This window comes from Bufo gargarizans, chromosome 1 (assembly GCF_014858855.1).
Source record: "Bufo gargarizans isolate SCDJY-AF-19 chromosome 1, ASM1485885v1, whole genome shotgun sequence".
Taxonomy (NCBI): Eukaryota; Metazoa; Chordata; class Amphibia; order Anura; family Bufonidae; genus Bufo; species Bufo gargarizans.
This window is the reverse complement of record NC_058080.1, coordinates 455,440,727-455,466,913: the sequence shown is the minus strand read 5'-3', so window position 1 is coordinate 455,466,913 and position 26,187 is coordinate 455,440,727. Positions and strand designations below refer to the sequence as shown.

The 26,187-nt window shown below is 45.4% G+C and overlaps 1 protein-coding gene across 1 annotated transcript in view; it reads right to left on the bottom strand.

Annotated features, from left to right (window-relative positions):
- LOC122922164 (COBW domain-containing protein 2-like) overlaps nucleotides 1–26,187 on the bottom strand; it is a 102,658-nt gene that overhangs the window by 15,269 nt on the left and 61,202 nt on the right. Inside the window, exons 9-12 of the mRNA XM_044272675.1 lie at nucleotides 24,187–24,273; nucleotides 16,660–16,704; nucleotides 12,438–12,494; nucleotides 6,916–6,964 (exon numbers count right to left, since the gene is read on the bottom strand). Coding sequence (XP_044128610.1) covers nucleotides 6,916–6,964; nucleotides 12,438–12,494; nucleotides 16,660–16,704; nucleotides 24,187–24,273 — 238 coding nt within the window. The remainder of the gene's footprint in view (nucleotides 1–6,915; nucleotides 6,965–12,437; nucleotides 12,495–16,659; nucleotides 16,705–24,186; nucleotides 24,274–26,187) is intronic.

Below are 26,187 nucleotides of genomic sequence, written 5' to 3'. Positions count from 1 at the left end.
CTCCTTGCTTCATATGTCCTAGGTGATGTAACACTGGGAGAGTCACTTATAGAGAAGGATTTTGGTGTCCTTGTAAATGGTAGATTAAAGGGGTTGTCCGGGTTCAGAGCTGAACCCAGACATACCCTTATTTTCACCCCGGCAGCCCCCCTGATGTTAGCATCGGAGCATCTCATGCTCCGATGCGCTCCCTTGCCCTGCGCTAAATCCTGAAGGGCAAAGTCTCTTTTGTTTTCAATAACACACTGCCGGGCGGAAACTACCCTGCAGTGTGTTCGGAGACGTCACCGGCTTTGATGGGCGGGCTTTAGCGCTGCCCTAGCCATTTTACTCTCCAGGGCAGTGCTTATCCCGCCCATCAGTGCCGGTGACGTCACTGGGCTTCCAGACAGCCCCATCGAGAGTACGTCACCGGATCTCCAAAAAATGTCCTTGCCCTGCGCGATTTAGCGCAGGGCAAAGGAGAGCAAGTCAGGGAGTCTGCCTGGGTGAAAATGGAGGTATGTCCGGGTTCAGCTCTGAACCCGGACAACCCCTTTATATAACTGCATACAATGTCAATCAGCTGCTTCTAAGGCCACCAGGATATTGTCATGCATTAAACAAGGCATGGACTCGCGGGTCAGGGATGTAATACTACCACTTTACAAAGCGTTGGTGCGGCCTCATCTGGAATATGCAGTTCAGTTCTGGGCACCAGTCCATAGAAAGGATGCACTGCAGCTGGAAAAAGTACAGAGGAGAGCGACTAAACGGATAAGGGGCATGGAGGGTCTTGGTTATGAAGAAAGATTAAAATAATTGAATATATTTAGTCTTGAGAAGAGACGTCTAAGGGGGGACATGATTAACCTATACAAGTATATAAATGGGCCATACAAAAAATACTGTGAAAAGCTGTTCCATGTAAAATACCCTCAAAAGACAAGGGGGCACTGCCTCCGACTGGAAAAGAAAAAGTTCAGTCTCCAGAAGCGTCAAAGCTTCTTCACTGTAAGAATCTGTGGAATAGACCTTCTCAGGACGTGGTCACAGCAGGAACAGAGGACAGTTTTAAAAAGGGTTTAGATGAATTCTTAAAAGTAAACAACATTAATGCTTATGAAAACGTGTAGAAATCTCAGTCTCACTTCCTTCTGGGATTCATGTCCCCACCTATCCCTTGGTTGAACTTGATGGACTTATGTCTTTTTTCAACCGTATCAACTATGTAACCCCTGAAAGGCACTTTTACCCGTGAGATGGGTGCACTCCTGTCTAAATGACTGTTAAAAATTGGCAGATGGATTTCAATGGGGTTAATCTGGACGTGAAAATGGCCATGTACTTTTTTTATGGCTGCTTTTCACTGGCTGTAAAAAAAAAAAAATGGCCATGAGAATAACCCCAAAGACTTCTATTGGTTCTAAAAACTGCCATTACAACACACGTGGACCTCAACTATTACCATTTTTCCCATTCATTTGAATGTAGCCTTAGACTAGACAGCGTAAAGATGTGCCAGATTTATCACAGTGGATGATGCTGGATGATAAATATGGTGTATCCTTAGACTGTCTAAGTTCATATCACCTTTTAGTTGACTTAGGCTACTTTCACACTAGCGTTGTTTAAATCCGGCGTTCAATTCCGACACCGGAACTGCCCGCCGGATCCAGAAAAATGTGTGAAAACGGATTACATTTGAATCCTGATCAGGATTTTGATCACAATGAAAAAATGCATTGGAAAAAACGGATCCGCCATTTATGGACTTTAACTTATTTTTTTTCACATTTTTCGGGTTTAACATGCAAAAGCCGGATCCGGTTTGACTGAACACACGGCGCCGGATCCGGCGTTAATGCAAGTCAATGGGAAAAAGGCCTGATCCGGCGTTCAGTCAAAGTGTTCAGGATTTTTGGCCGGAGGTAAAAAAATACAACATGCTACGGTTTTCTGAAAAGCCTGATCAGTCAAAAAGACTGAACTGAAGACATCCTGATGCATCCTGAACGGATTGCTCTCCATTCAGAATGCATGGGGATATAACTGATCAGTCCTTTTCCGGATTTGAGCCCCTAGGACGGAACTCAGCGCCGGAAAAGAAAAACGCTAGTGTGAAAGTACCCTTAGGCTACTTTCACACTAGCGTTCGTCGGTCCGCTCGTGAGCTCCGTTTGAAGGGGCTCACGAGCGGACCCGAACACTTCCGTCCAGCCCTGATGCAGTCTGAATGGATGCGGATCCGCTCAGACTGCATCAGTCTGGCGGCGTTCAGCCTCCGCTCCGCTCGCCTCCGCACGGACAGGCGGACAGCTGAACGCTGCTTGCAGCGTTCGGGTGTCCGCCTGGCCGTGCGGAGGCGTGCGGATCCGTCCAGACTTACAATGTAAGTCAATGGGGACGGATCCGTTTGAAGATGCCACAATATGGCTCAATCTTCAAGCGGATCCGTCCCCCATTGACTTTACATTGAAAGTCTGGACGGATCCGTACGAGGCTATTTTCACACTTAGCTTTTATATGCTAATATAATGCAGACGGATCCGTTCTGAACGGAGCCTCCGTCTGCATTATTATGATCGGATCCGTTCAGAACGGATCCGATCGAAAGCTAGTGTGAAAGTAGCCTTACTCTGTGCCAGAATTTTGTGCCAAATTTCTGGTACAATTTTGGTACACAACGTCGCAACTTAAGCCACACCCCTTCCCTACTTATGCAAACCTCTTTCTAGTTAAGTCACACCCACACATTGTGTTTTTTTCTAATCAAGTCAATAGGAATAAATAACTACATTTAGAGCCTACATCATTTAACTAGTACACTCCCAAATAAACTGTAATAAACTAAAAACTAAAGAAAAGTGTATTTGTGAATGGGAAATCATATTTGTACATGTTATCACAGATGCCAGATGTTGTTTTACCCAAAAGAAGAGAAAGTGGAAAATTCCACAAAATTGCTAGTGGGAATCTGTAATAAAGAGTATGGCCACGGTGGAGCTGTGATGTACAGTAGGTGAACAAACACTTAAATACCAGGATCGTTAGAGACAAACACACAGATAATTAACTACAGATCACAGACATATTAACACTAACATGCTCAATTTACTGCTAATCCCTCTTTACACTTCTTGCTGTTAAAGGGGACACATCTGTGCACAGGAAGTTCATTGTACTTCAGGTCACTTTTAAGTCTAACTACATACAAAAAAATAGCAAACGTAAGAAAGGCTATAAAAGCCTAAAATGCTACAAATGAGGTACTGTATATAACTATTAAAATAGACCTGTGACCAGCTACACATTCTAGCTATCGTAAAGATTCTAATCATGCTGGGACTTTGCAGCAATCTCAATGTCGCTATATTTTCCTTATAATGAATAATGAAGGAAGAACTTGGGAGGACATGTAGACAAGCAGGAGGTGCTCAAACCCACATGCAGTTGTGCATATATATACAGGGGAGCAAATCCTGCACTTGTGGCCCGTTGCTAATGACGATCCCCAGCAAAAATGCATACAGTGGAGGATGCCCGCAGCGAACCACAAGTACCACAATAGACATCCCACACTAGGTAGCAATTATGTGGATGTGATTAACAGTATAACAATATAATAATAATAATAATAGCAAAGACAGGTGCACTCTGCGGTCTTACTAAGCCCTCAAACTGATGTTAAAATTGAGAGACTAGCCAACATGTCCTACGGTGTAGGACATGTCTGAGCCCGAGCACCGCGCCAAGGTTTCTCAAGTAGCTCGGGACCTAACACTCACCTACCTGGCACGGCAGGTAGTAGGATATGTTGGCTGATCTCTCAATTTTAACATCAGTTTGAGGGTTTAGTAAGACCGCAGAGTGCACCTGTCTTTGCAATTATTATGACATGTAGATCATAGACTAAATGACAGCATACAGTTTCAGGGCTCATGCATTCAACTGTATGTTTGGTCAGTTTGATTAGCATTTTTTGTGGATTGGATGCGTTCCCATTCATTTCAATTGATCTAATGTGGACCTATTTATTTTCCGTTCCCAGCCCTCGCCAAAAACATTGAGCATGTCCCATTCTTGTCCATTTTGGGTGGATAGGACATTTCTAATGAAGTGAAAAAGAAAATGTCAGCATGCACACGGCCGGAACTATGTCTTTTGCACATTAGGCATCCGCTTGAGCCATTTCCGCCTGATATATCTTATTTTTTTTGCATGCAGTCCTTTTTTTTCAGTCTAAAAAAACTGATCTCTGATGGATATGGCCCAAAAAAACCTAACGGATGCATAACTGATGCACATTTGGCATTCATATCCAGATCAGAAGAACGGAAAATGAAACAGATGTGAACTCTCCCTCACACAGCCATAAAAATTCATCCTCCCGTTCCCTCCATATTACCGTATATTTCCATAAATAAAATGGAAAAGGACAGAAGGGGCGTTTCCTTTGTGAATGGTTTCCTCCCTTCCTTCAAAAGATCCAAATGCATTTTTGCAATTACATTTGGAAGGAACTTTGGGGGCAATTTATCATGAGGGGAATATTTTAAGCCAGTTTTTCTTGAATATGAGTACTTTATGCCACATTCATCAAATGTCACATGTTTTTTGATAAGTTTGTCTCATCCTTAACACTTCTGTCTAGAAAAGTTACTTCAGTTTTCCAAGTCCACTGGAGTGAGACAGACTTTTTATGCAACTTAAAAAAAAAAGTCTCCGTGATAAATCTGGAGTGAAACTTATTAACATAGCTAACCAGGCCTACTTCCTCACCCATATTTCAAAACTGAAGTTAGGGGTGTAAAAATGCAAAAAGGCGCAACATTTATGCACAAACAAGTCCAGAAAGTTGCAAGGTGCTCCATTTTGCAACTTTTTGAAGCCAGAAATCTGGAGTGAGGGCACAATAAATCAGGGCCATAGCTCTAAACTATATTTTTTAACAACAGACTAAAGATACATATGTCCGAGACAAATCTGTACTTGGCCTTGATTTATACCGCTGGGTCTACCTACAGCAATGTCCATGTGCATAAGTGCTTAGGTAGGTGAGAAGGATATGCCTACAGAAAGTAGTGTCCCATAGGTTTCTGTGTAGAGCGCAGGAAGAGCTCCCCCTCTGCAATTTTGGAGAGGGTGAAGAGGAGGGGAGAATGGGCTGTAATGGAGGACACACTGGGTGGGGCGCTCATCCAGCTTGGGTAGAAATACCACAAACATTCCAAGCATTATAATGTAAGTAGCTCATGATGAGATGGATTTGATGCCTTACTGTAGTTTTCTTAGTTTTTGTGAATTGGTAATACAGGGAAATCTTATGGGCACTACAAATCTGCTAATCTGAGCATTACAAGTATTGAAACATGGTGATGGGAGAAGCTCTGACACATCCTTATATGTGAAGAACCAGCACCTCGGCATGTTTAAAATCACAACACTGCCCCTAAGTGCTACTCAACATGGTCATATACAGACGATCGTACCATATAAACGACATTCTCACGTCATTGCTGCAATGACTATTACTACGCTGCTGTACCACTGAAGCGGCTTTATATTTTGCCAATGGCAAACGCAATGGAAGTTATAGGGAGTTTCATCTCTCCGCCACCTTGCTCTAGTATCACAATTGCAACCAGTCGTTCTGAGAATAGCATTATGCAGTGGTTGCAAAATACTAAAAGGGTTTTCTGGGTATACAATCGTGGGGGTCCAACTGCCGGCACCCTTGCCAATCAACTATTGAAGACGCTGCAGAGCACCAGTAAATGCTGTGGCCTCCTCCTAGGCCTGTGACGTCACAGTCATTGGTCAAGTGGCCTAGGCGCAGCTCAGTCCTATTTAAGCGAATGAGCCTGGAGCTGCAATACCAAGCACAGCGCTGTGTTTGACCATCGGAGCGCCTTCAAACAGATGATCGGCGGGGGTTCTGGTTGACGGAGCACCAACGATCAGATATTAAAGACCTATTCTGAGGGTAGGTCATCAATATTGTACCCCCAGAAAAACTTTTGAAAGAGAATAAAACTCTGTACAGGAGCTTTACGATAAAACGCGGCAGGTTTCATACCAGTATGTATGCAATGCAGATCCCGGACATATTCCTATTATCTAATTCCTTTATGAGTAGCAATAGGCAAATGCAAATACCGAGCTCCGGATCATGGAAGGGTTGTCATGACACACTTGTACCCGGTCCTTTCTCCAAGACAGAATATTCTGTGCATGGCGCTACAGAGGACAGCCACAGGATAGTCAGCTTTCCCCAATTCCCTCTACTTGTAAAAGGAGTGATTCGAGTAATATACGTATCCTACAGAATCACAGTACACGCTTGAAATGTGAGAATCCTAGGGAGCACTCTGCAGCTCCAGAGGCATTGAGATGCTAAGAGAGTATGAAATCCAGGAAGCTCCTGACTGGGTTCCATGCGGTTTGTATCTGAATTTGTACATGTGCGATGTCGTGATCTTTAAAATAAAGGGTCTCACTACAATGAATAAGGAAAGAGAGACTATCCCCCCAGCATGTGTCCCCTGAGCTGCCATTGTATGCTTCCACCAGAAAACACTTCCATAGCCTAGGAAGCCTATTCACAGTACTCTATTTGAAGCTGATAAGAGCAAAACTGGACTTTACCAATGGGCAGGAAATTATTACAGGCAGCTTGTTCTAGAACCAGGCAGTCAGAAACACTGCTGCGCATGACAAATGACAAGGAGATTTCATGTGCAAACAGATCGCACCTTGTAACTTGAATTGTATATAGCTGTATATAGCTAGAGGCCTAAATGCAGATTAGAATGGCTTCATTCCCCATAATAAGTGTGATTGAAAGTTACTAAAGTAATGTTCCATAATCATAAAAGTATAAAGCCTATTCTTAAAAAGAAATCTAGTACAAGAGCGCCTCCATTCAGACCGTACCTTATCCAGATGTGGATGAGCATTACTGCTGATCAGCTTGTCCTGCAAACTGCAAGACAAAAAAATATTTATTAGAGCTCACTCACAATAGTGGACGTAAAAACGGATTTGTGAAATATGAATAGCACATGGACGGCTTCTGTTTTTTTTTTTTTTTCATTGAATTGCCGCCTCTGAACCACAAAAATAGATCTGAATAGGATCTTCAGTGAGATTCTCGGACCAGGCACACAGATCCATAAAAACAAAACAAAAAAAAACGGATGTGTGAATAGCCCCATTGATTTGCATGGGTCAGTGCGCTATCTGAAGAAAAATACAGCTGTGTGACTGACAACTTAAAGGGGTTGTCCATGTTCAGCGCTGAACCCGGACATATCCCCCATTTTCACCCAGGCAGCTTCCCCGATATGAGCATCAGAGCAGATGCTCTCCCTTGCCCTGCGCTGTATTGCACGGGTTGGTAGGGCAAGGGTTGTTTCTTTATATTTTTTTCACTGCTAGGCGGAGGCTTACGCCTAGCAGTGTTCCTGACAACGTCACCGGCACTGATGGGCGGACTTAGCGCTGCCCTAGCCGTTTAACAGGCTAGGGCAGCGCTAAAGCCCACCCATTAGGCCCGGTGACATCGCTGAGCTCACTGCTAGGCGGAACCCATGGAAAGCCCAGTAGGTTACTGGATCTCCAAAAAAATCCCTTTAAATGTTATTCTGTCAGCAATACAAGTTAATAGACTTATATGTTCACCAAAAATCATGTAAACCAATGAATATGGAGAGGCTCTGTGAATAGTTTCCTCCAACTGCATTTTTGCAATTACATATGGGAGGAAATTTGGGGGGAATTTATTGGGAGGAATATTTGAAGTCAGTTTTGCTCGAGTCTGTGTTGGCGTACTTTATGCCACATGTGACAAATGATAGATACCCTGCACCCCCCACCGATCAGCTGTTCCCTGCAGCCTCTGGCGCCAGAACCAACACTTTGAATGGAACTGAAAGAACAGCTTCATTCAAAGTGTAGCGGTCTTGCTGGGTTACTACACATTGAACGGAGCTGTTCTTCCTGTTCCACTGAAAGTGCTAGTTCCAGTGCCGGAGGCTGAAGGTGGTAGTGCGGGGTGTCAGACCTGTCATACCGATCGGATATTAATGACTATTAATAGGATAAGTCATCAATATCAATAATGGCCCTTCTCGCTGTCGCACAGATTTGGGCTAGGTGCAGGCACTAAATACCTAATGCAACCCTTTCAAGATTAACCAGCTGCACTGAATTAAACTTGACACCCTTCTCGCCTCAGTTCCCGCAGAGCGCCATTCACTCCAGCAGCTTGTCTACACATACACTTTCCCTCCCTTCTTTCAAACCCACTGTTACCAATTTACCCCTTGCAGATCTGCTTAGTCCTTGCAGATGTTTCGTTTTGAAGTCCTTGCCAGCCCCCTGCAGGAAAGGGGATTCTCCAGTTCAAATGGACGGAATCTATTAGACAATATTTAGCTGCAAATCCCATCATGAAGAGCTAGATTGTCTGCGGGGGAATGTCACTTGGGCATATTCAGCCTTGTGCTATGGCTGAAAGGTTTTATTTGTTCACACTTTGTATGTTACTTTGCTGCATTCATTCATCACATTTAGCACACTATTAGCTGTAACTAGATAATACGTAATACTAATATTGAGATACAAAATGTAGAACACTTGTGCACATGGGGGGAAATTTATCAGGAGGGGAATCTCTAAAGCTAGTTTTGCAGGAGTCATAATTTGCGCTAAAAAGTATCAATGTTTCATAAATTTGGTGAATCTTTAAAGGGGTTTTCCAAGACTTTTATACTGATGACCTATGCTCTGGATAGGTCATCAGTATTTGATCGGTGGTCACATGGCCTGGTGTAAAGGAAAACTGGCTGAGTTGCCCAGAGCAACCAGATTCTAGCTTTTACTTTCCAAATGAGCTCTGAAAAATGAAAGGTGGAATCTGATTGGTTGCTATGGGCAACTAAGCCAGTTCTACTTCACACCAGTTCCGTGTGTGTACTGCATTTCATATTTCCCATAGACCTTCAGCTAACATCTAAAGCTGGTGCCACTAAAAAACGATGTATGAAAGCATCCATTTAGCTAGCTGTCATCCCACAGCTCATCTAACCTACCAAGGTTCATTCTGAGCGTTTCTCTGACAAAATCTGGTATGGATTCTGCGCCAAAAAAAACAACGCCAGCCACGCTGAATCTGCCTCCCACTGTTTTCAGATTATAGCTGCAAAAGCACCAAGAAAGAACATGTGGTGTCTGCACGCGTGCTGCAAGATATTGCGCTTAAAGGGGTTATCCGACTCCTGAAAGGCCCCCTTATTCCTTGGCCCCTTACACACAATGTACTTACCTCACTCACCGGCACTCGCGTCGCCAACACGGCCACCACTGCATCTCACCGTCGCGCAGATAAAGACTTCCGGCGTTGGGGGATGGGCAACCAATAGCAGGCGTTAATGGGAACGAGCCTCCATAGTGTCACCCGAGGTGTGAGGGGCCCGGGCATATGGGGTTCATTTCAGGGGCCGGATAACCCCTTTAAGCTCCGTTCAATGGGGATGAACAGCTAATTCAAGTTAAAAAAAATAACAGTAGAAACCAGAGGGGTTTCTGCTGCAGAATACACAATGGTTTTACCTTTGCAAAATCTACTGTGTGAAAGGGGCCTGATGATACAGAGATGTCAAGCGTTTTCTCGGTGTGACTTATAAATGGTAACATCCATCTGGACCCTCATTGCATACCGCTAGTAATTAATTTATAACTTCTACCAGGAACAATAAAGGAATGGCACAACATGGAGTTATAAGAATAGATGCTCCAGAATTGTTATTACATGTAGTTAGTGTTAGGCAAGCATGCTCGGCCGAACACCATTTTGACTCTAGCATCGCGATGATCGGCACATGGCGGTATTCGGCCGAACACCACGTGGGCTCGAGCACGATGCTAGAGTCTCCTCCCCGCACGTTTGTTGGCTGCTACGCAGCCAATAAACATGCGGGGAGGTACTGGCACTTACTGTAATGCCATAGCCATGTTGGTTACTGGCATAACAGCGATTGGCTGGCCGGAACGCGTCATCGGGTGCTATATAGCCCCCAATGATACGTGGTTCGGCTCAGTCTTAGTCAGGGCGAGCTGCAGCAGAAGGGGCAGATAGTGTAGGGACAGGAATTGGTTTGTTTTTTTTATGCAGGGTTTAGTGTTGAAAGGTGTTAGAGACCAAAAAGTCAATTTAAGGACTGTTGTTTTAACTGGCTGCAATATATATTATTAGCGCAGCCTGCGCTAAATTGCGTGCAATTGTTTGGCCGCTGCTGACAGTGACACAACCTCTGCTACATCTGTTGTGTTACATTTGCGCATCCTAAATATCTGTGACATTCAGCGCAATTGTTTGGCCGCTGGTGACAGCGACATTACCTGCACTACATCTCCTGTATAACGTTTGCACATCCTAAATATCAGTGACATTCAGTGCAATTTATTTGTGCATACACTTACAAAACCTGCGCTACTGTATGTGTGACATACTTGCAAGAATATATACCATTTAATATGCTCAAGGTGAGCAGTAAGGGACGCGGAAGTGGCCGTGCTGCTGATGGTGTATGCAGAGGCCGTGGCCCTGGGCGCGGTGAAACTGCAGCTGCTGCTAGAAACACATTCATCCACGATACCTAGCTTCATGTCCCAGTTTGCAGGGCGGTGCAGGACGCCACTCTCAAAGTCTCACCAGTGCGACCAGGTGGTCAGTTGGATTGTAGCAGATAATGCTTCCAGTCGGTTAAGCACCACCCTGTCACCCACAAAGTCCAGTCTCAGTACCCAAGAGTCTGGTCAACAGAATTCTCACCCTGATCCTCCTTCCTCCCACCATGGAGAGTCTTGGCAAACAAGTGATCCCACACTCGGATATTCTGAGGAGCTCTTTCCATCGCCATTCCTTGATTTGGGCCCCTCTCCAAGCCTGCTTGAAGAGGGACATGAGGAGATATTGTGCCCTGATTCCCAAACTCTGGAGCATCCACAGTCAGAAGATGATGACGGTGGGGAACGTCAGTTAGTGTTTCATGAGGTGGATGATGATGATGAGACATAGTGGCCAATAAGTCAACGGCAATCAGTGTCTTAACAGGTTGATGATGAGGATGAGACACAGTTGTCAATAAGTGAGGTTCTTGTTAGGTCAACAAGTCAGGAGGATGACCAGAGTGAGGAAATGGAAGAGGAGGTGGTGGACGATGAAATCACTGACCCAACCTGTGAAGGTGGCAAGCCGAGCAAGGACAGCAGTACAGAGGGGGAGGGATCCGCAGCACCGCAACAGGCTGGATGAGGCAGTGGGGTGGCAAAAGGGAGAAGGTGGGCCACACCAAACAGGCCCGCAACTGTTCCCCAGAGCACCCCCTTGCGGCAAACTCCCTTGCCAAGGGGTAGGTGTTCCACAGTGTGGCGCTTTTTTTGAGGAAAGTGCGGACGATAAAAGAAACGTCATTTGCAACCTGTGCCACACCAAAACGTGCAGGGGTGTGAACACTAGCAACCTCACCACCAGCAGCATGATCCGCCACATGGCATCAAAGCACCCTAATAGGTGGGCCGAACGCCTGGGTCCACAATCAGGTCACACAATCAGGTCTCCACAATCTGCGGGTCACACCACTGCCTCCTCTTCCCCTGTGTTACGTGCTGGCCAATCCCCTGTCCAGAGGAAAGCGGCTGAACATAAAGGCACTTTAAATGTGGCTTTTATGGTGTATTGAATACACTGTATTCCCATGCACCCCTTCCACCACAAAAAAAGGGTATATGGTTCAATCTTCCTTTTCTCTTCCTCCTCCTTCTCCTCCATCATATCAACATGCTTATTAGGCTGCCCTCGCTCCTAATGTTTTACAGGGTATTGGCCCACCAAGAAATTTCCCTGTAGGGTTGATGGCCAGTACACCCCTTATATTAATTAATTGTATCATAAATCACAATGATTCAGTCAATTCAAGTCAGGGGAGCTGTATTCGGCCTGGGAGATGTTCACCAGCACAAACCTCTCAGCACTCAATTCCAGGTGTGCTGCTACGGAGAAATTCAATATTCAGCACAAGAAAAATCCGGCAGCACAAATACGTTCTTCAGTACTTCTTTATTTTCTCATATAATACAGTCAGGAAGCGTTTTGACCCATCCAAGCTTTTATCAATCGGTTGATAAAGGTTTGGATGGGCTGAAACGCGTTTGTGCTGCCATATTTTCCTTGGCCTGGGAGATGTGGCTGACACGCGTCATATTTCCGGGGCCGATCACAGCCGTGTGAATCAGCCCTCACTGTCAGATTAACTGGTCCTAGAGTATGTATGTGAGATAAGGAAATCAGACAGTCAGCACTGTGTGGACAGGGACTGATGTGGGTGCTGAGAATCTCTGTACTTTAGCAAAATAATCTCCTGTAAAAGAAAAATGTATTCCACATATATTACCTCTTCCCAGACAAACTGTCAAACGCATGCAAATCTAAAATTTCTGCTAGGTCCACCCTGGAAAACAAACAAAATAAAGTCCATGTTAGTAGAGCTATGGTTGTGCAGTAAGAAATATCTAGCATGATGCTCTGTATGTAATCTTCAGTCTTTATCCAGCAGGTTTCATTAGAAAATTGCTTTTCATGCAGCTTGCACTTCTTAAACACAGAGGGAATGCTATTGACATAGAGCAATAATGAGGCATTAGATACATTGATTTCAGAAAGAGCATGGAAGTGTGCCGTGTAAGTGGACATGACAGCCAGGGTAAAAACTGATATAAACTCTTGAAATTCATGCCAGCAGGGTACGGACTTACCAAGGTTAGAAACAATACACACACAGGATGCATTGGGATTAGAGTAGCAGACTGCTACAATACTCCATGCACATTTTAATAAACCCTTCAACAGTTACCTTGCCATCAGATTAACATTGCCATTGTGCATTGTTCTCATGAATGTATAACCTCGTTTTTAATCAACCAGAAAATGAACTTTGTTTGATATGCAAGTGAGGCACCAAGTGCCCAGCTGGGCATTTACCTTCTTTAAAGTGCCCAATCCCAGCCCCTCACCCTTGCTCTCTGAAGTCCTTTTCCTCTCCAGTTGACGTCACACTTTCCTTCTGCCAAATCTCCCGCAGACTATCACATGGCCCGGACCTGCTCTTTACAATACATATTGTGGGCAGTGGCTTCATAGTATATACTGCGCATGAGCTGCGAGGCTCCAGTCCTGTTTTTTCTGATGACAGTCTTAATTTTCTGGTGGTTCTTGTACTGTGCAGGTCAGCAGCACATGCGCAGAACATAGGCAGTACACACAGTATGCATTTTAATGCACAGGCCAGACGGTACCCTGTGCTTGCGCAAAATCTGAGAGCAGGAAATTAATGGTTATTATAATATTATAGCGTTGTATGGTTAATATGTGTCCAGGTGTCTAGTATATTGCACAGACCGTGAGAATGTACAGTACAGACCAAAAGTTTGGACACACCTTCTCATTCAAAGAGTTTTCTATATTTTCATGACTATGAAGGCATCAAAACTATGAATTAACACATGTGGAATTATATACATAACAAAAAAGTGTGAAACAACTGAAAATCTGTCATATTCTAGGTTCTTCAAAGTAGCCACCTTTTGCTTTGATTACTGCTTTGCACACTCTTGGCATTCTCTTGATGAGCTTCAAGAGGTAGTCACCTGAAATGGTCTTCCAACAGTCTTGAAGGAGTTCCCAGAGATGCTTAGCACTTGTTGGCCCTTTTGCCTCATCTCTGCGGTCCAGCTCACCCCAAACCATCTCGATTGGGTTCAGGTCCGGTGACTGTGGAGGCCAGGTCATCTGGCGCAGCACCCCATCACTCTCCTTCATGGTCAAATAGCCCTTACTTTCAAAGTTTTCCCAATTTTTCAGATTGACTGACCTTCATTTCTTAAAGTAATGATGGCCACTTGTTTTTCTTTACTTAGCTGCTTTTTTCTTGCCATAATACAAATTCTAACAGTCTATTCAGTAGGACTATCAGCTATCTATCCACCTGACAGGGCACACCTGTGAAGTGAAAACCATTTCAGGTGACTACCTCTTGAAGCTCATCAAGAGAATGCCAAGAGTGTGCAAAGCAGTAATCAAAGCAAAAGGTGGCTACTTTGAAGAACCTAGAATATGACATATTTTCTGTTATGTATATAATTCCACATGTGTTAATTCATAGTTTTGATGCCTTCAGTGTGAATCTACAATTTCATAGTCATGAAAATAAAGAAAACTCTTTGAATGAGAAGGTGTGTCCAAACTTTTGGTCTGTACTGTATATCAGCCAAACCAGCAAACCATCTTATGTGTATAGGTTCTCCCAACTTTCGTCCAATGGCAGAATGGTAGATACAGGAGATAAGGATCAGGTTATTCTCTGGTATATAACCTACTTACTCGCCTGACCCCATGTTCGGCTCAGCATGTGTATAAGAGAGGGAAGCAGATGAGTACATATAGGTATTTCATGTGCATGAGCAGCCTAGTGTAGTAGCAGTGGTGGAAAGTCCATGTGTGGACTTAAACAGCACTGTAATATTTACATGCCGCAGTGCTCAGTTGGTTCTGTGAGGGAGGGTGTTTTTTTTTATTGTAATGCTTGAAAAATAAAAAAGCTAAATACACTTAATTTTTTTTTTGCATTTTGTTATGTTGCAGCCTTGTGCTTAAAAAAAATAAAAAAAATACAAAAAAAAAGTTTCCCCCATCATCCTGCATTCAATACCCCATAGAGAGAAAGTTAAAACAGAATTTTAGAAATATTTGAAAATGAATTAAAAAGAAAAAAACTAAAATTTCGCATGGACCTAAGTATTCAGACCCTTTGCTGTCACCCTAGCTCAGGGGGCTTCCTATTTCATCTTTGTGATATTTCTACCTCTTGTTTGGAACCCACCTGTGGTAAATTCAGTTGATCGGACATGATTTGGAAAGACACAACCCTGACTACGGTATATAAGTTCGCATAGTTGACAATGCATATCAGAGCAAAAACAAAGCCACGAGGAGGAAGGAACTGCCTGTAGAGGTCAAACACAAGACTGTGTGGAGGCACAGATAAGGGGAACAGTACAAAAAAAAATTCCGCACTAAAAGTTCCCAAGAGCACAGTGGCCTCCATACTTGTTAAATGAAAGAAGTTTTGAACAACCAAAATTCTTCCACGAGTCGGCTGCATCACCAAACTAAGTAATCAGGAGAAATGGGCCTTAGTAAGAGAGGTGACCAAGAACCCAGTGGTCACTCTGGCTGATCTCTAAAGACCCTGTGTACAGACAGGAGAAGCTTACAAAAAAGTCAACCAGAACTCCACCAATTTGGACGCTTTACTGAGGAGAGGATTCTGTCCACTCAACCATAAGACACTTGAAAGTGTGCAAAAATGCACCTGAAGGACTCTCAGACTGTGATAAATCAGATTCTCTGGTCTGATGAAACCAAAATTGAACTTTTTGTCCTCAATTCTAGGGCCAAACCAGGCACTGTTCAATACCATCCCTACAATGAAGCACAGTGGTGGCAGCATCAGACTCTCGTTTTTTTTTTTTAGCTGCTGGGACAGGGAGAACAGTCAGAGTTGAGGGAAAGCTGAATAGAGCAAAGAACAGAGATATTCTTAATGAAATCTGATCCAGAGTGCTCTGGACCTCAGACTGGGCCAACGGTTCACATTCCAACAAGACAATGAACCTAAGCACACAGCCAAGACAACACAGGAGTGGCTTAGGGACAACTCTGTGAATCGCCTTGAGTGGTCCAATCAAACATCTCTGGAAAGTCATGAAAATGGCTGTCCACAGACAGTCCCCATCCAACCTGACAGAACTTGAGAGGATCTGCAGGGAAGAAAGGCATCAAATCCCCAAATACAGGTGTGAAAACCTTGTGCCATCATTCTCATATCCAAGAAGCCTGGAGGCAGTAAATCACTTCCAAAGGTGCTTCAACGAATTACTGAGTAAGGGTCCATTCACAGGTCCACAATTTCGTTCGGCATTTTGCGGAACGGAATTGCAGACCCATTCATTTCTATGGGGCAGCATGATGTGCTGCCCGGATCCGGAATTGCGGATCCGCAATTCCGTTCCTGAAAAAAATAGAACAAGTCCTATTCTTGTCCGCAAATAGGCATTTTCTATTATGTGCCGGCGATCCTGACGTGTGAATGGACCCTTAAGGGTCTAAATACTTATGTCAATGCAAGATTTTATTTTTTATTTTTCAAGTAATTAGCCGATTTCTAAAATTCTGTTTTCATTTTTCTCATTATGGTGTATTGAGTGCATAATGATGGCAGAAAAACTGTCAATTTTTATTTTAGCACAAGGATGCAAAACAACAAAATGCGAAAAAAGTGAAAGGGTCTAAAGGCCATACATTAGCTGAAATGTTTCACACATATGGGTAAATAAAGAGCCAGCTTTATGTCACTGAAACCAATTTTGGAATGCTGTCATACTCAGTTTTTTTTTGTAGAATTTTATAGATATCCTGTAAAACCCAGGCTTAGGCACTCGTTTTAAAACTCAGACTGCATATCCCTAAAAATTTTGTGAAATTCATATCACACATCTATACACAAAAAGATATCGCATAAGAAACATGTATACATATTGAATTCAATAAATCAATACCTAGATCTTTGAGTTTCCAAAATTTTCACAAGTCCATTTATTGACCTTGAAAAATAAAGAAGGTAAAGTAAATATAAGTCATAAATACATACACATAAAATATATAATGGAAATTCTTGGTACTATGTAAGTGAGCCTTTACACTGTGCACCCTTGCATCCGTCCTCTGCGTCCTGATTGAAAGGACCAGGTTCCTGTAGTCATCTCAACTGGCCCTGTCAATCAAGAAGGAGATGGAGAGGCTGGCAGAAGGGGAAATAGCAAGGATGCACAGAGTGGCTTGGGCCCGGCTCTCTGTGAGCTCAACTGCTCATTTGCATATGGAAAACGAATATACTGTATTTTTCGCCCTATAAGACCCACCTAGGTTTTTGAGGAGGAAAATAAGAAAATAAAAATTTGAACCAAAAGGTGTGCTTTTGAACTAATGGTGGTCTGTGGGTGACGCACTGTTATGGGGGATGTGTGGGTGACGCACTGTTATGGGGGGGGATGTGTGGGTGACGCACTGTTATGGGGGGGATGTGTGGATGACGCACTGTTATGGGGGGATCTGTGGATGACGCACTGTTATGGGGGGGATCTGTGGATGACGCACTGTTATGGGGGGGATCTGTGGATGACGCACTGTTATGGGGGGGATCTGTGGATGACGCACTGTTATGGGGGGGATCTGTGGATGACGCACTGTTATGGGGGGATCTGTGGATGACGCACTGTTATGGGGGGGATCTGTGGATGACGCACTGTTATGGGGGGGGATCTGTGGATGACGCACTGTTATGGGGGGGATCTGTGGATGACGCACTGTTATGGGGGGGGGGGATCTGTGGATGACGCACTGTTAGGCCTCCTGCACACGAACGTTTTTTTACACGGTCCGCAAAAACGGGGTCCGTAGGTCCGTGATCCGTGACCGTTTTTCCGTCCGTGGGTCTTCCTTGATTTTTGGAGGATCCACGGACATGAAAAAAAAGTCATTTTGGTGTCCGCCTGGCCGTGCGGAGCCAAACGGATCCGTCCTGAATTACAATGCAAGTCAATGGGGACGGATCCGTTTGATGTTGACACAATATGGTGCCATTTCAAACGGATCCGTCCCCATTGACTTTCAATGTAAAGTCTGGAGTTCTGTTATACCATCGGATTGGAGTTTTCTCCAATCCGATGGTATATTTTAACTTGTAGCGTCCCCATCACCATGGGAACGCCTCTATGTTAGAATATACTGTCGGATATGAGCTACATCGTGAAACTCATTTCCGACAGTATATTCTAACACAGAGGCGTTCCCATGGTGATGGAGACGCTTCAGGTTAGAATATACAAAAAAACTGTGTACATGACTGTCCCCTGCTGCCTGGCAGGTGCTGCCAGGCAGCAGGGGGCAGACCCCCCCCCCTGTTTTTAACTCATTGGTGGCCAGTGGGCCCCCCCTCCCCTATTGTTAACTCGTTGGTGGCCAGTGTGCGCACCCCCCTCCCTCCCTCTATTGTAATAATAGCATTGGGGCCAGTGTGCGCGCCCCCCCAACCCCCCCCCCCCCCTCCCTCTATTGTAATAATAGCATTGGGGCCAGTGTGCCCCCCCCCCCCCCCCCGATCATCGGTGGCAGCGGAGTAGAAGATTCATACTTACCTGGCTGCTGCGATCTATGTGTCCGGCCGGGAGCTCCTCCTACTGGTAAGTGACAGGTCTGTGCGGCGCATTGCTGTCACTTACCAGTAGGAGGAGCTCCCGGCCGGACGCAGACATCGCAGCAGCCAGCAGCCAGGTAAGTATGAAAATCTTCTACTCCGCTGCCACCGATGATGGGGGGGGGGGGGTGCGCACACTGGCCACCAACGAGTTAACAACAGGGGAGGGGGGGGCCGCACAATGATATTCAAACTGGGGAGGGGGGGGGGGGGTCTGCCCCCTGCTGCCTGGCAGCCCTGATCTCTTACAGGGGGATATGATAGTACAATTAACCCCTTCAGGTGCCGCACTATCATATCCCCCTGTAAGAGATCGGGTGCTGCCAGGCAGCAGGGGGCAGTCTTGTACACAGTTTGTAGTGTATTCTAACTAGAAGCGTCCCATCACCATGGGAACGCTTCTGTGTTAGAATATACTGTCGGATCTGAGTTTTCACGAAGTGAAAACTCAGCTCTGAAAAAGCTTTTATGCAGACGGATCTTCGGATCCGTCTGTATGAAACTAACCTACGGCCACGGATCACGGACACGGATGCCAATCTTGTGTGCATCCGTGTTCTTTCACGGACCCATTGACTTGAATGGGCCCGTGAACCGTTGGCCGTGAAAAAAATAGGACAGGTCATATTTTTTTCACGGCCAGGAAACACGGCTCACGGATGCGGCTGCCAAACGGTGCATTTTCCGATTTTTCCACGGACCCATTGAAAGTCAATGGGTCCGTGAAAAAAAACGGAAAACGGCACAACGGCCACGGATGCACACAACGTTCGTGTGCAGGAGGCCTTAGGGGGGGGGGATCTGTGGATGACGCACTGTTATGGGGGGGGGATCTGTGGATGACGCACTGTTATGGGGGGGGATCTGTGGATGACTCACTGTTATGGGGGGGGATCTGTGGATGACTCACTGTTATGGGGGGGGATCTGTGGATGACGCACTGTTATGGGGGGGATCTGTGGATGACGCACTGTTATGGGGGGGATCTGTGGATGACGCACTGTTATGGGGGGGATCTGTGGATGACGCACTGTTATGGGGGGGATCTGTGGATGACGCACTGTTATGGGGGGGGGATCTGTGGATGACGCACTGTTATGGGGGGGGGATCTGTGGATGACGCACTGTTATGGGGGGGGGATCTGTGGATGACACTTATGGGGGGGGGGGAATCTGTGGATGACACTTATGGGGGGGGGAATCTGTGGATGACACTTATGGGGGGGGGAATCTGTGGATGACACTTATGGGGGGGGGAATCTGTGGATGACACTTATGGGGGGGGGAATCTGTGGATGACACTTATGGGGGGGGGAATCTGTGGATGACACTTATGGGGGGGGGAATCTGTGGATGACACTTATGGGGGGGGGAATCTGTGGATGACACTTATGGGGGGGGGAATCTGTGGATGACACTTATGGGGGGGGGAATCTGTGGATGACACTTATGGGGGGGGGAATCTGTGGATGACACTGTTATGGGGGGGGAATCTGTGGATGACACTGTTATGGGGGGGGAATCTGTGGATGACACTGTTATGGGGGGGGAATCTGTGGATGACACTGTTATGGGGGGGGAATCTGTGGATGACACTGTTATGGGGGGGGAATCTGTGGATGACACTGTTATGGGGGGGGAATCTGTGGATGACACTGTTATGGGGGGGGAATCTGTGGATGACACTGTTATGGGGGGGAATCTGTGGATGACACTGTTATGGGGGGGAATCTGTGGATGACACTGTTATGGGGGGGAATCTGTGGATGACACTGTTATGGGGGGGAATCTGTGGATGACACTGTTATGGGGGGGAATCTGTGGATGACACTGTTATGGGGGGGAATCTGTGGATGACACTGTTATGGGGGGGGAATCTGTGGATGACACTGTTATGGGGGGGGGAATCTGTGGATGACACTGTTATGGGGGGGGGGGGATCTGTGGATGACACTGTTATGGGGGGGGGGGATCTGTGGATGACACTGTTATGGGGGGGATTTGTGGATGACACTGTTATGGGGGGGGATCTGTGGATGACACTGTTATGGGGGGGGGGGATCTGTGGATGACACTTATGGGAGGGGATCTGTGGATGACACTGTTATGGGGGGGGGGGGGATCTGTGGATGACACCGTTATGGGGGGGAATCTGTGGAGGACACTGTTATGGGGAGGGGGGGGGATCTGTGGATGACACCGTTATGGGGGGGATCTGTGGATGACACCGTTATGGGGGGGGATCTGTGGATGACACCGTTATGGGGGGGGATCTGTGGATGACACCGTTATGGGGGGGGGATCTGTGGATGACACTGTTATAGGTGGGGGGGGATCTGTGGATGACACGGCTATGGGAGGATCTGTAGATGACACATATATAGCATCTTATGCTATATGTGTGTCATCCACAGATCCCCCTTCCCATAACAGTGTCCCTGTGTAAATAGTGACCCCCCAATACAGGGGGTGGAGGCCGGCAACTGATATTGAAATTGCGGTACTCTACTATGGGCCCTGAACACAGCAGTATTCATATGTAAAGTGTAGGCAATCCATATGTAAAGTATAACAATCCTCTGCGGTAGCGCAATCCACGTAGTACTCACTATGAAACTCCGGTTCTAGCAGGCAGGCTGGCCGGTCACTCACTTCGTCACGCACATGCTCCTCCCACTTTATTAATGAAGCAGGCGGAGCATGCGCGTGACTGGCCACCCTGCCTGCTAGTATGGGAGTTTCATAGTGCTACCGCAGAGGATTGCCTACACTTTACATATGAATCCTGCTGTGTGCGGAGCCCGGTGTAATAGAGTAGTTACTGCACCAGGCCCCGCCGCAATTCCAACAGCATTCGCCCATAAGACACACTGCCATTTTACCCCCACTTTTTTTTGGGGGTGGGGGGGGGGGGGGGTCTTATGGGGGTGAAAAATATGGTACCTGGTTCACTTGTACATTACATGAGGTGTGAGCCTGTAAAAATAAAAATAAAATCAATTTTTAGGGAACCTGTCACCTGTACTGTGCAGCCCTCACTGTTTTCAGTGCATTCAGTACTTTTACAGTATTCCTAGGCCGAAGCTCGCAACATGTGCCAGCGCTATAAGGGAGATGCGTCCAATGAGACTCTTGGCCCCGACCCCCCCAGCCTTCTGCCCATGACCGGAAGGCTTCTCTCCTATGAGTAACATGAAAGAAACCTGCTAGTCATGGGCAGGAGGTGAGGGAAGGCGGGACCAAGAGTCTCAGACTCCTCTCCCTCTTTTCCCTAGTACTTAAAGGGAACCTGTCATCTGGATTTTGGGTATAGAGCTGAGGACATAAGCTGCTAGATTGCCGCTAACACATCTACAATATCCAGTCCCCATAGCTCTCTGTGCTTTTATTGTGTCCAAAAAACTATTTTATATATATGTAAATGAGGCTACTAATGTTTCCGGAGCCCAGCCACACCCCGCCTACTCCGAATCTCCTCCTTGCTCCCCAACATCACAAAGCTAGAGCACCGTAATCTCACGATGCGCGAGCTAGCGCATGCGCAGTGTCGGCATAGTGTTCCTTCCCTATGCTGGCATCAGCCTCAGGGAACGAACTGCGCATGCACTAGCTTGCACATCACGAGATTACGGCGCTCTAGCTTTGTGACGTCAGGGAGCAAGGAGGAGACTCGGAGGATGCGGGGCGGTGCTGGGCTCCTTCACAGTGGGCATGGCTGGGCTCAGAGTCAGAGAACGCTGGACTCATCTCTCAAGCATGGAGGAGACAGGACTCATCTAAGGTTAATTTACATATCTATAGAATCGTTTTTTTACACAATAAAAGCACACAGAGCTATGGGGACTGGGTATTGTGGATGTGCTAGTGGCCATCTAGCAGCTTATGTCCTCAGCTCTATACCCAAAATCCAGGTGACAGGTTCCCTTTAATAGGGCTTGCCAGAGGTGACAGGTTCCCTTTAACTATTTTATTACCTTATTTTTTTTAACTGTCATAATTTTGGTAACTATTAGCTTATTCCACTGGAAGATAGATAGATAGACTACTGTTTCTATAGAAATATTCTTTATCAGTGGTTGAGCTGCATTAGTAGTATCTGAACCTCCATCTGATTAGGTTATCTACTTTAGAACTGGAAAGTAGCTCATATGACACAAGCCAGGACCATCGGGATGAAATACTTCGTATTATAGGGCACTGCATATGCAGCAATTGTATGTTCCCTATGTGGTGCAGACAGGGCTATTAACCCCTGAGTGACCAGCCTGTTTCGGGCCTTAGTGACCAAGCAACTGTTTTAATTGTTGTGATCCAAGAGTTTAAACATTTTTTTTTTTTTTTTTTTTTAGGTAGCCGTATGAAAGCTTGTTTTTTTGCAGAACAAGTTGTAGTTTTTAATGGCATCATTTAGGGGTAGCCATAACTTACTTACCATTACCTCTTTCTGAAGGTGGGAAGGAAAAAAAAAACAGCAATAGTGCTACTGAGTTTTTACATTATAAATTTAGCGGTGGTCATTTTTCAACATAAATAACATGATAACTTTATTCTCTGAGTCAGTACAATTACAGCAAAAAAAAAATAAAAGTTTTGCATCACTGCCTCCCAAGACCCATAACTTTTTACATACAATGCAGGCAGGCCTGGGGCCTTCATTAGGCCCCTGGCTGCTATGCCAAGACATTGGCAACCCACAATCTCGTTTGCGGGGGTGCTGATGCCTGACTGAGGGACTTCCCTCAATCTGAACTGCTATTGCCAACTGCATCTAAGGGGTTAAAGGGCCAGGATTGGCACTGCTGCCGGCCCGAGCCATTAAAGCAGGAGTCTGGCTCTCATGAGAAAGCCACGCTCCTGTTCTGCCCTGCACGGGAGACCCATGCTTAGACTAGGCCACCATATGAAGGTGATGGCTTAGCCTAAGCCTACATGCACACAAACGTGGTTTGGTTCCGCATCCGACAGGCATTTTTTGCGGCTCAGGTGCCGACCCATTCACAATGGGACAATGGGGCCTGCAAAAGATGCAGACAGCACTCCGTGTGCTGTCCACATCTGTTGCTCCGTTCCATAGCCCCGCCCAAAAAATAGAACCTGTCCTATTCTTGTCCGTTTTGCAGACAAGGATAGGCATTGTTACAATGGAACCGCAAAAAAAAAAAAAAAAAAAAAAAAAAAAAAAAAAAAAAAAGGATGCCATACGGACGTCATCCGTTTTTTTGGCGGACCGCAAAACACAAACGTTTGTGTGCATGTAGGCTAAGGCCGCTGAAAAAAGGCATACTGGCAGTCACTAACCAGTTAAATGGGTTTTCCAGGATTACTATGGTTTTTAACAAATATACTCATATGTTTGACTATGTACATCTTTCCCATGCTTTTTTTTTTTTTCCCAATTTGGACCATGTAAACAAATCATCTGGTTTGTTTCTATCCTGTATGTAGCATTTCCTGCTCTGTATCCAACCAAACCCATGATGCACTTATTTCTGTTCCACAGCTCCAACACCACCCTGAACAATGCCCTGCTAGTTTATAGCTCCCCCACCCAGATACTTGCCCAGGAGCAATGAAGGTAAATTAAATGCATTGCTAACCAGCAGCTACCTTCATAAATGACAATTTTAAGGATGTTGATGCAAACCAGAAAACCCCTTTAAAGTACAGCAAGTACTATTTTCTTTGGCACTTGTTTACATTTTACATACTTAAGGCTCCTGTGCAACAGCAAGCCATTTTAGGGCTTCAAACACAATAGTTAGAAGCTACAGCAGGTGTTTCATGCTATACTCTGGCACTACAATGCAGTAGAAAGCATTTTTATATTTACCTGGCAACAGATCTCACATCCTCCAGTTCTTGAACCGAGACTAAATCAGCTTTGTTGATAATGATCACGTCCGCCAGTGCTACCTGCCTGCAATAGAATTTTTTTTTTTTAATGTTTGTGTATTTTTTTATTGGCTTATGAATCTGGAACAGACTATGGCATAATACTGGCTTCTGCTGAATGGCTAATATGGAATAAAAAATTTGGAATAGGGCGAGGTAAAATTTGAAAGACGCCGTACAGAAAACCTTTGGGTTATGTCTGTGAAACTGGATGATCAACCAAACAGCTTTATAATACAATGCAAGTATAGCCAAGCTTACAGGTCACATGGGCCCTGAAAAAAATTACTAAAAGTGGCCCTGTTTTTAGTTGGGTCCAAATTGATGGAAGGCAGGGCCCCCAATACCATATTGTGGCACATTATACCACCCCAACAGAGCCAAATACCACCGTCCATCACAACATACTGCCAGCAGCACACAATACATTGCCCAAAACCTCCACTGGCCGGCCGTGAGGAGGGCTCAAGTAGCCCCATGGGCATCGGTCCACTGGGAAATTTCCCTGTAAGGTATATGGCCAATCCGCCCCTGCTAAGGGCAATATAAAGTGGTGACAGCCATTCTGATTTCCGAGGTGCGTCACACATGAGATAAAAGTACCAGCTTTATCATAAATGAAGCCCGGGATTGAAAGAGTCACGGCTGCCTTTGAAGAGTCACAGTTACTTCTGAGCTCCTGCTCTCCCTGCTAATGATTGGCAGTTCTCTCCTAGGGGAAAAACTAAGAAGAAAACGGCCAATCATGAAGCAGGTTGGCGCGGAGAGCAGGAGATCTAATTTCACCTCTTTAATTTTAACGGTTAACAGCAGAAAATATAAATTAAATTAAATAAAAAAAAAAACACTGGAGGAATTAATTTTTTTTAAATTGATTTATACAAAAAAAATCATATCAACTAAATTTTACCATACAATTATCTGAATTTGATGCCAAAAAATAGGTCTCTTAAAAAAATGAGGCCGCAAATAGTAGCTAAACAAAGTTAGGGCTGATGGAATGTAAGGAAGCAAAAAATAAAAAAAAATCTTTGTTTTTAAAGGGGTTGTCTCGCCTCCCTAGCTGCTGGCTGCCTCACTGCTCTCAGGGCCCCTCTTTCCTGCTTGTTGGGGGCGGAGCTGAACTCTGAGATACAAGCACAGCAAGCCTGGCAGGGAGGAAGTAACCCCGCCCCTTGTCTGTGCGCGCTCACTCCCGAGGCTGTGTCAGCCTCTGGGAGGGCAGAGCAGATCGTGACATCCAATGGTAAGTGGCTTGTCACCATCTGTTCTGTGTGCAGTGTAAAAGTTCCCTTCTTGTCATCTACCTACAGTTTACTCTGCCCAGTATGTGAATTATAGGAAAATACAACAGTGCCACAGGGGCTGTAGCGCATGGCCTGTAACTGTGATCATTTTCCCTGCTGTATTGACAGCTCCTACGAGGTGGCCGGGGCCGGGAGTGAATGCGCATGCACAAGTGGTAGTGCACACTTGCTCCTGTCAAACCTGGCCACCTCTGCAGCCGGGGCATAGAGGATAAGTGCGCTTGTGCGGCCACCGCTCCTAACATTACAGCGGTGGGCGTAACCCCTAGAAATGAGCACGCAGTTTGGGAGTAGAAACATAAGATTTACAGGCGTTATACCCAGATTAGAAAATTGATGTACATCAAAGAAATGTTTACTGGAAGCCAAGGAATTGATATAAAGTGGATTATGAAGGAACAGTCACTGTATTATCAACATAAATAGTAATAGTACAGGTGGACATAAACTTTGTAACATAATTTCAGAGGTTTTTATACTACAAAGTTTCTTATAGTCTTCTGTACTACCGATTTAGGCAAAGGTCTCTGAAAGTAGAGTGACCATTTAAGCATAGGACGTGTCATAAATGCCTAATGGGGTCCTCTCACATGCTCAGAGTGGGAGAGGTGGCTGAGATTGTGTGGCCCTTT